This window comes from Carlito syrichta, unplaced genomic scaffold, assembly GCF_000164805.1.
Source record: "Carlito syrichta isolate Samal-C Ts95f unplaced genomic scaffold, Tarsius_syrichta-2.0.1 Scaffold288377, whole genome shotgun sequence".
NCBI classification, from domain to species: domain Eukaryota; kingdom Metazoa; phylum Chordata; class Mammalia; order Primates; family Tarsiidae; genus Carlito; species Carlito syrichta.
In genome coordinates this window covers 1,333-13,050 of record NW_007232473.1, presented here as the reverse complement: position 1 = coordinate 13,050, position 11,718 = coordinate 1,333, and the positions used below count along the sequence as shown (strand labels likewise).

Below are 11,718 nucleotides of genomic sequence, written 5' to 3'. Positions count from 1 at the left end.
GGGCAAAGTTGCTGAGCTCAGAAAGCAGCAAGGCTTGAGCAGCCGGTTGAGCTGAGGTGCCCAGAGGGAGAAGAGAGGTGAGCCCAGCAAAGCGGAGCTACCTGCGTGGACAGAACTACTGCTCAAACCTGGGAGCTTGGCTGGCAGAGGGCTTTTCATGGCCACTCTGAGGGGTCTGAGGTCCTGAGTTCCACCAGGAGAGACAAAGCAGCCACGTGAACCCAGGGCACATGTAGTCTCATCTCCTTGGGTCTGCTGCAGAGAACCTGGTCCTCAGCATACCACCTTTACCCTGGGACTAAGGAAAGGCCTGGAAGGAACCAGCAGCCCCTATGGCTTGTAGCCAGCCAAGGGCGAGCCTGTATGTTTACTTAACTTTTAGTAAAGTCAATGAAAGATGTACTGGAAACTTCTTGCTTGTCCACAAATCACCCAGATGGGGCTTGGACAGTCAGAGGGAGGTTGAGGCAGGCAAGGGGCCTATGGAGAGAGGCAGGTCCCAGCGCACACACTTGCCCACCTCAGGTCTTTGCTTCTCTTGCTCTGTTGAAACCGACCATGAAGGCAATGAAGCCAGATTCCACTTTATTCTGTCTTGCAGAATACCCTTGCTGCATGAAACCTAGTCCACAAGGGCTAAGGACTTCCTGAAGCCTTGAAGCTGGGGTGAAGGAACATATCCGAGGGAGGCAGGCAGGAGGATGATGTTTAAAATGTCTCGAGGCTCAGCACTGACAGGGAGGCAACACCCAAATCACTCTAAGTTTTGTTTTGGGCCCCTCAGCAGTTTATTTTTGATAATCTGGTTAGGCTGAGACATCATCATGTATGGTATATTCACAGCTGTAGACAAAGAAAAGTTGGAAAATTAGGGGGTAAACTTCTCTCTCCTTTTTTCAGGCAGTTCTATCAATTCTACATGGGTTAAGGGGAGAAGAACAAAAGTTTCTCTGCACCTTGGCATCTTGGGGATCCCTTCTCTCATTTTCTGAAGGCTGTTTCTTAGAGCAGGCTAAAAAGGTGGCTTGGAAGGTGAAAGGTTTTTTTTCCTCTGCCCACCTAACAGTTGTGGAGAGATAGAAGCTTCATCATATAGTCACTAGTCTTGAATAACTGAAAGGCTCCTTCTTCCATGAGGCCATGGAATGTTCTGGAACCACAGGTGTGCCCCAACCCTCTGTGAGGACACAGAGCAGCAAGCCTTGCTTAGGCTTCTTGCCCTACAGCCACTTCTTTGCCCTGACTCTTGCGCAAGCCCCCATGATGATCAGGCTCTTGTGGGCAGAGCCAGTCTTGCCAGCCAAGTCCTTGAACTCAGAAAGGGAGGTGGGGCTTGAAAATCCCTCATCTGCAGGGGGTACCTTGTCCTCAGAATTAGTTGGGCCCTGTGCCCACAGATGGTCAGTTTGCAGGTACAGCTGTGGCTCTCTTTGCTGGTGGGAACAGAGATGCCTCACTGGCCTTCTTGGCCTTTTTCTTTCTTTTTTTCTTTTTGATCCCAAACAGCATCTGGTCCCTGTTGGGCTTGCCTGACTCCTTCTCCTGTTTCTGGACCATAGCGCCATTGGTTTTGACAGCGGTGGTTACAGCCGAGTCGACCCTGGCAGCCTTCTTTGCTTTCTTTTTCGACTTCCTTTTCTTTCTTGCCTTCTTCTCCTCCCTGACAGGACCGTGGATGTCTGACTCCTGGAGAAAGTCGGATATCGACACAGCTGCCTCCAAGCACCTCTGCCACTCCTCATCACTGTCCTCGCTGCTGCTGCAAAGTGAGAGCAGTGGGGGTTAGCTGAAGTTGGGTTGGGGCTGTCTCATCTGCCCTCCCTTCATCCAGGCTACCTGAAGGAGGCCACAGAGGGAGGCAGCTAGACAGCTCAGGCTTGAGAGTGGGGCCGACCTGGGGCCCAATACTGGCTTCTCTGTTTACCAGCCCTATGACCTCACTAAATGACTTAGCCTCTTTAACTCCCAGTAGCATCTATAATTGGGGATCTGAGCAGAGCTTAGGACTCCCAGGGATGTCTCAGGAGGCAAACATGACAAAGTGAGGTGTCTAGCCCAAGATGGGTACTCAAACAGCAACAAACACCCAAAGCCACAGCCCAGGAGAACCTCTTCACCCTCTGTTGAATGCAGTATGTCTCCAGCTGCCTGACGACGTGGCTTCCTTGGCCATGGACCTGACAGGAGTTGGCTTGGCTATTCTGGGGAAAAGGTCAAGATGGAAGAGGAGCAAAAAGGAGAAAGCATGAGGAGAAGGTGTGAGCTCTTACCTGGAGCTGGAAGGCTGTCGCTTGCGGCGGGAGGGGGGAGAAGCTTCCTTCTCAGGGCCTCCAGGAATGGACGTGAAGAAAAGGCGGAAGCCTAAGATCCAAAGGGCAAAGTCAGCATCGCCAGACACCAACCTCTCTTCCCAGGTACCGAGGCTGCCCAGGTGCCGAGCCTGCCCTCCTAGTCCAGAGGCAAAGAGCTGGGAATCACAGTCCTCTAACTACAACATGATGCTATGTCTGATGAGAGGTATGCCTGAGGTTCAATTCAGGATGTGGTACTTGAGAGGATGCCAGATCAGGTCAGCAAGCCCTCGGAGCCTTCTAGAAATCAACAGTTTAGCCCCCTACTTAAGGCAGCCTCCAAAGTGGCAAAGGAGTTGGAGACACAGACAGGAGAGGCTGGGAGGTGCAGCAGTCAAGGACTCCTGCTCAGATAGACAGACAAGGCTGCCTCAGACAAGTGACTTCATTTCTCAGAGCCTCAGTTTTCTTGTCTGTAAATGGGGGTATCATTCTAATACCTGCCTTATAGCAGAGGATGAGCAGATAAAAGAAGGTAATAGACAAAAACTGTATTGCCCAGCTCTGGACACACAGTAGGTGTGTAATAAACAGGAGCTGTTATTACTAGAATAACAAATACTCACCGTCATCCTCTGAGGTGACTTTCTGTACTTCAGTTTTTGCTGGCTCCTTTGCTACTTCTGAGATGATAATAAAGCTAAGGAGAGAGGAGATGGCTGGCTAAAGAGGAGATTTTTAGGTAACAGCAAAAAATTATTTAACTTTTTTTTATAAATGGAGGGGAGAGGGGCATGTGATCTTGTATGCAAAAGCAGAGAGCATGCTGGCCTGGTAAGAAAGCTAACGTCTATGGTCATAACATGCTGACCAGCCCCTGCCAACTGAAACTGTAGTGCTTCATTTGTTTAAAGCTCACGTTATTCCAGAAAGTGCTGAAGAAGTTTTGAAGATACAGTACAACAAAATGAATGCAATTTCAAATAAGACTAAGAGAAATGAGAGCAGGAGGAAGAGAAAGCTGGAAGTGTAGTCAGTAAGTTCTATACACTTGCCAGAGACAGAGGCTACATTTTTCTCTGTGAGTCCTAGCAGCAAGCATGAAGGGTCCATGAATAGTCTAGAGAAGTGGTTCAGAGCAGAGCAAGTGGTCAGCTTCTAGAGCAAAGCAGACCTGTTTTTTTTTCCAACTTAAGATGACAGACATGTAACAGAATGAAATAATACAGATATCCCATACAACCTTGACTCATTTTCTCTCAATGGGAGTCCAATGCATACTACAGTAAACTACCACAACCAGGAAGTTGAAATTGATACAATCCATTGGCCTTATTCAGACTTCAGAGACTTGGGTTGTGAATCCTGGCTTTGTCACTTATTAGCTATGTCCCCTTTGGCAACTGACCTTCTCTCTGAGTTTCTGTTACCTATTAATAACTGGGAACCACCACAGCACCTACGTCTTAGGGTCATCACAAGGATTAAATGAGAAAATGAATACCAAGCACTTAGCACAGAGTCTGGCCACAAGCAGGTGCTTAGTACTTGGTCGCCATGATGATGATGAAGATTATTGTCATCAAGATAAGCAACAAGTTTCACAGGACTACTAACATAAAAATAAACCACATCTCTCTAAAGGGACAGCAAGATCAGGAAGGAAGTCTCTTGTGAATGCTGATGACGAAGTCGCTGTGTGGTAGAGAACAAGGCTCTCAACAAAGTCCTCACAGCAAACACAGCAGTGACAGGGCACTTTCCTTGACTTCCTTCCATATACATCAAAGTCGTCCCCCAGAACCCTATTCGGGGGAGGAGGGGTGAAGACAATGCCATTCAGTCTCCAGTCTCTGAAATAACACAGTGGTCCAGTGTTGGTCCCCAGGTGCATCTGGCTATAACTGGAGACATTTTTGGTTGTCACTACTGGTGGGGTGGGTGCTACTAGCATTTAGTGGGTAGAGGTTAAGGATGTTGCTAAATATCCCATGATGAGAAGGACAGACAACTCCTAACAAAGAATTACCCAGTCAAAAATGTCAGCGGTGTAAGGCTGAGAGATCCTGATCTAATACAAGGGTCCAAGTGAAGCATCATTTAAATCTCCTTGGAGAGAAACATGAAAACACTGCAGGGAATATTCTGACCATGGTTGACTGATTTCCATCTGGGAAAACATACCTGGTGGCTCACTGCAATGCCAAGTGGGCACTGTTTACCCTGAAACCAAAGAGTCAGGAAGAAAAACTGTGCTCCGCCGGGCTGAAATGTAACTGATCTTCCTAAACACCTTCCCACATTCTCAAGTTGGGGGGCTGGCACTAACACTTGTGGGGACTTGGGCTGCCGGGCTCCAGTCCAAAATTCTGTCTCAGAACAACAGTTGGTTTACACTTTGGGAAGGTTCATTTGTCTTTTCTGATATTGTGCTAGTTTGGATATTTGTCCCCTCTGTACCTCATGTTAAAATCTGACCCCCAATACTGAAGGTGGGGCCTGGCAGGAGGTGTTTGGGTCATGGGGGTGAATCCCTACTGAATGGCCTGGTTCCCTTCTTGAAGTAATGAGTGAGCTCTTGCTCTATTTGTTTCCTTGAGATATGATTGTTGAAAAGAGTCTCGCACTTTTTCCTCTATCTCTCTTCCTTCCTCTCTTGCATGTGATTCTGGCTCCCTTCCCCTTCTAACAAGATTGGAAGTTTCTGGAAGCCCTCACCAGAAGCAGATGCTGATGCCATTCTTGTACAGCCTGCAGAACTGCAGAACCAAACAAACCTCTTTTGTCTATAAACTGCCCAGCCTTAGGTTTTCCTCTATTGCAATGCAAAATACAGTAATATAGGTATCTACTTCAAATGGTAGACTATGGTCTCAAGTCCTAATCTTCTTTTTGCAACCTGCTAGGGCTCTGCCAATCAGGAAAGGATCTAGACCAGTGTATCCTGAAACATGTTCCATGGTTTCTTGAGTGGTCTTCTATGAAATAAGGGCACTGTGGCCAAACAAGTTTGGAAAATGCTAGGTTACACAGTTACATAGGTCTCTTCTCTACAAGAATTCTCAGAAGAATATACCACTATGAATCTCAATCTCCAAGGGCACATAGAGGTAGGCAGTTATAATGTTTCTCAAACTTCTTTGCTGTGGGACTTTTTTCTAGAGTCACACTTTGGGCTAATGTTAAGGTCTGAATGTTTGTGCCCTCCTCAAATTATGATGTTGAAATCCTCACACCTAAGGTGGGGCTTTTGAGAGATGATTAGGTCATAAGGGTAGAACCCTGGGATTTGTGCTCTTACAAAAGAGGCTGGAGAGAGTCCCCTTGCTCCTTCCTACCACTTGAGGATACAGTGAGAAGGTGCCATCTATGAACCGGGAAGAGAACCCTCGCCAGACACTGAATCTGCTGGTGCCTTGATTTGGGACTCTTTTTTTATGTTTTATTTATTTATTTATTTATTTATTTATTTAATTTATTTTTTTTTTGAGTTGGAGTCTCACTCTGTTGCCCAGACTGGAGTGCAGTGGCCGCTCCCGGCCACCGCAGCCTCGACCTGCTGGGCTCCGGCGATCCTTCCGCCTCAGTCTTCCGAGTAGCCGGAATTACAGGCATGTGCTACCACGCCCGGCTGATTTTTTTATTTATTGTAGAGATGAGGTCTCGCTGCCCAGGCGGGTCTCGAACCCGCAGGCTCAGGCAATCCACTCACCTCAGCCTCCCAAAGGCGCAGGATTACAGGCTGAGCCACCGAGCCTGGATTGTTTTATTTTTTTAAATTGTGGGGTACAGTTCAGGGTTAGGTATACAAATATTCATTGTGCAGGTACCCTTGTAGATGAGGTGTGCTCCCCCATCCCCGGGCAAATCTTGACTATTGTTAATCCCACCTAGGATTTTAGACTTTTTAGCCTCCAAAACATGAGAATAAATTTCTGTTGTTTGTAAGCCACCCAGTTTATAATATTTTATTATAGCTGCCGAATGGACTCAGACAGGTAGTATTCCTTGGTACCTACTTTAGAAATGCTGAATTAAATCTTCACAGACTATATTTTCAACCTGTGCCAAGAATGTAAGATAGAGGTGTCTGGCACAGTGCCTGCTACATATAAAGCACTGCAGAAATAAGAAATCAGCCCTTCCTTGCCCTCTCATGGTGGAGATGGGCTCTGGCTTCTTGGGGCTCCTCTCTTATTCTCATGGTGGCAGGACAACGCAGGAGTTAAGAAACGGGATTGGGTTTGAGGCCCAGCTCTTCTCACTCCCTGTGACTTCAAGCAAACACATCTCTTTGCTGACAGCCTCTGTCTCCTCGCCTAGAGAATAAGGACAATAGGATCAATACAATATGCTGTCCATGAATGCAATGAGGGGATGCATGTCACATGCCTGCTTGGAAACTGTGAGCTCCCAGCCAACGTGAGCCACTGCTGTTCGTGTTAACATGGGCAGGAAAAGAGAAGCCACATTTTTGGTTACCTGTCCAGTAGGGCTCCCAGCTTCTTGGCTACGTGGGCTCGGAACTCAGGGGTGGTCTGAAGCTCATTGCCATCTTGTTCGTGCTCATCCACCTTGTGCCTACAACACAAAAGGACCTCACTTCCTGCCAGCTCAGAAGCTGCCCCCAGGGGCACAGGGGTGATGTGTATCTTTTCATTCGGATATTACTAGGATATAGCTCAGCATCTGGCACACACAAGGTTTGCTGAATGAACCCAAAGGGCATGATACCTGAGGCTTGGCTGGGAGGCTCGCAACTGGTTATTTGCAGCACCTGTGGAAAAATGAAAATTGTGGCAGTTATGGAGGAAACAATGAAGAGCAGTATCTGTTGTATGCTATGTTAACTAATTTTTATATGTATACCTCAGTGAAGCTTCCCAACAACCCCATTAAAGGGGTTATCATTGTAGCCATTTTGCAGAAGAAGGAAAGTCAAAGCGTAAAATACCTAAGTGACAGTTAGGTCGAAGACCCAGGCCATCTGCTCTAGAGCCTCCCTCTTAGCCACCCATGCTCTGCTGAGCACGTAAGTCTAAGTGTAATTTTATTTTAATGAGTGCCTATTCCAGATTCCTGGCTGTGTGCTAAGTGCTATGGAAGATAGAGAAGGTGGCTTTTATGCCAATTACAGTTTCAGGTCAAAACATTAGGGATGCCTGGCCTTGTGGTCATTCATTCAACCAAATACCAGGTGCTTTTTACTGACGAGGTGTTCTAACTGCTGAACAACTTAGTCAAATACCCTGCCCTCATTGAGCTTACATTTTAGTTGGTGGAGATGACAAATAGTATATGGAAAAAAAAACAAAAACAAAGCAGGAGAGGGAGGTAGGGGATCATTATGTTAAGGTGTGCAGGAAGGGCTTCACTGGTAAGGTAACATTCGAATGGTGATTTGAGAGAAAGGTGAGGGAGTGAGCCAAGTGAGTATTTGGGAGTCTTCCAAATAGAGGGAAGAGTATCTGCAAAGGCCCTGAGGCAGGAGCCTTTCTGGTGTGCTTAGAACCAGCAGGGAGGTTAGCAAGCTGGGGAGCAGTTGCAACAAAGAACTCATGGAGGCCGGATCACAAAGGGCCTCCACATGGCCAATGGGAGGACTTGGGCTTTGAGGAAGATGAGGAGCTGCTGGAGGCTTCTGAGTGGAGGAACAAAACAGTCTTAGGCTTTTATAGAATATCTCTGGCTGTTGTGTGGAGTGAGACTGTCAGGAGGCACAGGCTGAAACAGGGAGTGTGCCATGATAACTGAGGTGGCGAGAAGTGGCTGGATTCTGGATGGATGCATTTTGAAGATGCAGTCAACAGGATTTACAATGAACTGGCTACAGGGTGTGAGAGATGTGAAAGATAGCTCTCGGTTTCTAACTTGAATAATGGGAAAAAATGTACTCATATATTTAAGAGGCCAACCGGACAAAACAAACACTCGGTAACTCTAGGCCCAATGGAGGGCCACGATATATTAAACAACTCCAGGGGATACTGTTGTGTTTATGTTATCATATATACACATTCTGTTGGTTTCCTAGTACGTTGTGGTCTGTCATTGTGCTCTGGAGCACAACACAGTATGCAAAAAGTACCTAGTGCTCCTGGTATTGGTAATGTGGGTTTGGAGGGACAGCCTTTTAAAGACCTAGACTTTCTTCTTGAGCACACAATCACAAGGAAGAAGAGTATCTCCATCATCACTACAGAGTAATGAATGTGAAGTACTGTTATGGAAGAGAAACAGTAGACTCCAGAGGGAAACAGTTTAGTTGAGTTCTGGCTCTGCAACTGACAAGCTGTATGACCCTGAGTAAGTCACTTATGTCCCCAAACCTTTGTTTTCTCATCTATAAAATAGAGATAAGACTATCAATCTTCCAGAGTTAGTGTTTTGGATGCTTTGATTACACATCTTTCTCTTCCCTGGATTTGTAAGCTACTTGAGTACATGGCCTGCCTTTTTATCTTTGTATCCAGAGCTTCTGGTATAGTGCTGCAATTTGAAATAAATGTTGGACAAATAAATCAAAGTATATGCTTCTCTAAAAGTGGTTTGAGGGTCTGGGTGACCAGTTCCTCATCACAGGATTTAAGAGCTGTATCTAGAGGTTATTGTAAATAAAATAGTGACCTATATTTCCACATAGTCATGGACCAAAGAGTGGGAGTCTTGCCTATAACAGATACTTGCCATGGTAGGGAGTGGCACAATAGCAATAAAGAGTATGAACTTGGAGTCAGATAGGCCTGGATTTATGCCTGTTTCTGCCACCTACAAGCTAGATGACCTTGGCCAAGTTACTTCACCTTAATGAGTATCAGCTTTGTCATCTATAAAATGGAGCTAATGATATCCTCTTTGGGGTATTGCTGGAAAGATTAAATCAGACAAGTACAAAGTGTTTAGAACAGGGCCAGATAGTGAGTTCTCAACTCCTGGCTATTACAAGGATCATCTCACAATGTACTCCAAATGCCCAGCATCTTGCCTGGCACACAGTAGGTGCTCAATTAATAACAGCACCTATTATCTGCAGCAGCACCTCCTTTATTCAGCAGGGGATTTATGGTATCACAAAAACAATGAGTTGTAAAGCTGGTATCTTGCATGCCACGTCTCCTGTATATATCCCTTTATACACTGGCCATAACTTGTTCATATTTGAGACTCACAACCACCTTACGAGTCAGGCCTTTTACAAATAAACTGCAGTTCCCAGAAGTTCTATTACTTGTCCAAACCAGCACTTCATATCAACTTCTCCTGACACTGCCAATTAGGAATCCACTATGTCAAAACTAAAGCAAATAGATTGGGAGTCTGCTGGAATCCCAGCTCCCTGACTCATTACAAAGATACCTGTTGGGTAAGCAGATAGTGAATGGGTTAGTCTTTTTAAACTAACGCAGGGGTTAGCTTGCTTTGCTGGGCTGTGGCCTTCTCTAACAGCTTGGTGAAACCTGGTTCCTCTTTCAGAAAAACGTTTTCAATGCATAAAATACAACATATACGATTACAAATGACACTGAAATTTAGTCATCATTAATAGTAAACAACTAAATTTGTGATGTCAATATGTGTGCTTTATTAATGCATTCAAAAGATCTAGAGATAAGTCTAACTGTGTAATTTTAAAAGCAAGGGTGAATGTAAATGATTTTCTCCCAAAATCTTATACAGCTGCAAAAATTATAACGAGGTATGAAGATCTGTGACTTCTGTTGGAATAAAGTAACATCGCCAAAACTACTGTGGCTTGTTACTCACATGCATGATGGCAAGATATGCTAAAGTTCAGTTAGAGATTAATAAAAAAATACAAATGCAATTTTTTTGTATTCCAAACACAAAGACCCGCTGGATTCTATCCACAGTTAAGTATCTCTATGTCGAGGGGTTTCGGATTTATTCCCAAGGCACTAGGAATTCACAGTTAAACGTTGGACTCAGCTCCTTGGCAACCTCAGGGTGGGAGAACGTGTTGGAGGTAATCCTGGAGAGGGGGCTGTCGCTGCAGCAAGCTCAGAGAGGTGGCGGCCTTTCCAATGTGCTGCAGTGAGAATGGGCCAAAGGAAACAGGAGACATTTAGGTGCTTCTGTTTCCTCGACAGCGATAACCAAATAATCCTCTATGCTGCACCGACCGCGCTTTGAACCCACTCAGTCCCTGGAGCTCTCTCGGGCAAAGAAGTCGAGTCCCACTGGCTCCCTCATCATCCATCCTCTCAGGCCCCAAGGGATCCCATGCCCTTCGGCCAGCCTCCCTTACCGCTTCTTGGTTTCTCTGCCTCCTGCGGGCCCTTCTTCAAGTCCCAGGCCGGCATCGCCGCTTCCCGGCACCGTGCCAGCTGCTCCCCGTCGCTGCTGCTGCTGCTGCTTTCCGAATCACTCACGGCGCCATTGAGCGCCGCCATCTTGAGCCACCGCAAAGAATTGGGGGAAAGATCTCCCTTGTCGTCCCTCCTGCGCAACCGCGTGAGAGCGGGGGAGCGCAGGGCATCGTGGGGATTGTAGTTCCCAGACTCAGGCCGCCATTGGCCAGTTTGGGCGGTTCTCAAACGTAAGCGCCACAGAGGCCTAAGAGACCAATTTCTCTAATCTTTTCTTAATGACGAAATCTCCAGAGGGGAAGAGAATCGCCTAAGGAGCTAATGACAGAACCAGGATTAGCTCCCAAGTTTTGATACGAGTAGTTTGATGTGATATGATTTATTCTAGCAATTCCTAAAATCCAGCTGGGCATCAGATACACCTTAGGGAATCTTGTTAAACTGTAGACTCTTGGGTCTCACACACGAAATTGACCCAATCAAAATCTCTGGTAGGTGGGACCCAGTATCTGTATTTCCTCGAATAACCTAGGCCTTGCTACACAGAGCATGGTGCATGAACTGGCGGCATCTGTAACAACTGGAAACTTGTTAGAAATGAAGAATCATGGGCCGCACTGAATCAGAACCTACATTATAAGACCCCCTGTGATTTGTGTGCACACTAATGTTTGAGAGGCACTGTCCTAGGTGATTCATATTCACAGTTTGGTCTGAGAAACACTCTAGTTTTCTGGCCCAGAACTTCTTAATCACGCCTGCACATTGTAAACATTTAGGGAACTTTAAAAGGATACTGACTCCCAGGATCCATCCAAGACCAAAAACATTAGAATCTCTACAGTTAAGATACTCCACAGTGAAGAATGAATAAATCATACTTTTTTTTTTGTCTTTTGAATGCTTTGTTTCATGTTTTACATTTGAAAATTAGTGTGTCAAAACTTCATTAAAATAAATTCTCTGGGCTGGGTGTGATGGCTCATGCCAGTACTCCCAGCAATTTGGGAGACTGAGGCAGGAGGATAGCTTGAACCCAGGAGTTCTAGACTAGCCTGGGCAACAAAGTGAGATTGCATCTCTACAAAACATAAAAAAAT

The 11,718-nt window shown here is 45.9% G+C and overlaps 1 protein-coding gene across 8 annotated transcripts; it reads right to left on the bottom strand.

The window, feature by feature from the left end:
- Positions 1-317: 317 nt before the first annotated feature.
- CUNH12orf43 (chromosome unknown C12orf43 homolog) lies at positions 318-10,721 on the bottom strand. Of its 8 annotated transcripts, none has more exons than XM_021710290.1 (6): positions 10,558-10,721; positions 6,990-7,068; positions 6,774-6,893; positions 2,918-2,991; positions 2,271-2,361; positions 318-1,753 (listed from the first exon to the last, which is right to left on the bottom strand). In XM_021710290.1, exons 1-6 carry the CDS (start codon positions 10,700-10,702, stop codon positions 1,402-1,404), a joined length of 861 nt encoding a protein of 286 aa, XP_021565965.1. In that variant the 5' UTR covers positions 10,703-10,721; the 3' UTR covers positions 318-1,401. The 8 variants fall into 8 exon arrangements, with proteins under 8 accessions (XP_021565965.1, XP_008051890.1, XP_008051892.1 ...); XM_008053699.1 differs by having other exon boundaries at positions 318-1,759; positions 6,774-6,872; positions 7,026-7,068; XM_008053701.1 differs by having other exon boundaries at positions 318-1,756; positions 6,774-6,872; positions 7,026-7,068.
- Between the last annotated feature and the right edge of the window lie 997 nt (positions 10,722-11,718).

What these genes read in the sequence shown, in the direction of transcription:
- CUNH12orf43 (XM_021710290.1), bottom strand. Translation starts at nt 10,702, where the DNA reads ATGGCGGCGCTCAATGGCGCCGTGAGTGATTCGGAAAGCAGCAGCAGC. An exon ending in CTGGGAGCCCTACTGGACAG is followed by an intron (nt 2,992 to 6,773) that starts GTAACCAAAAAT and finishes CTCTCTCCTTAG; the next exon opens with CTTTATTATCATCTCAGAAG. An exon ending in CGACAGCCTTCCAGCTCCAG is followed by an intron (nt 1,754 to 2,270) that starts GTAAGAGCTCAC and finishes TTGCAGCAGCAG; the next exon opens with CGAGGACAGTGATGAGGAGT.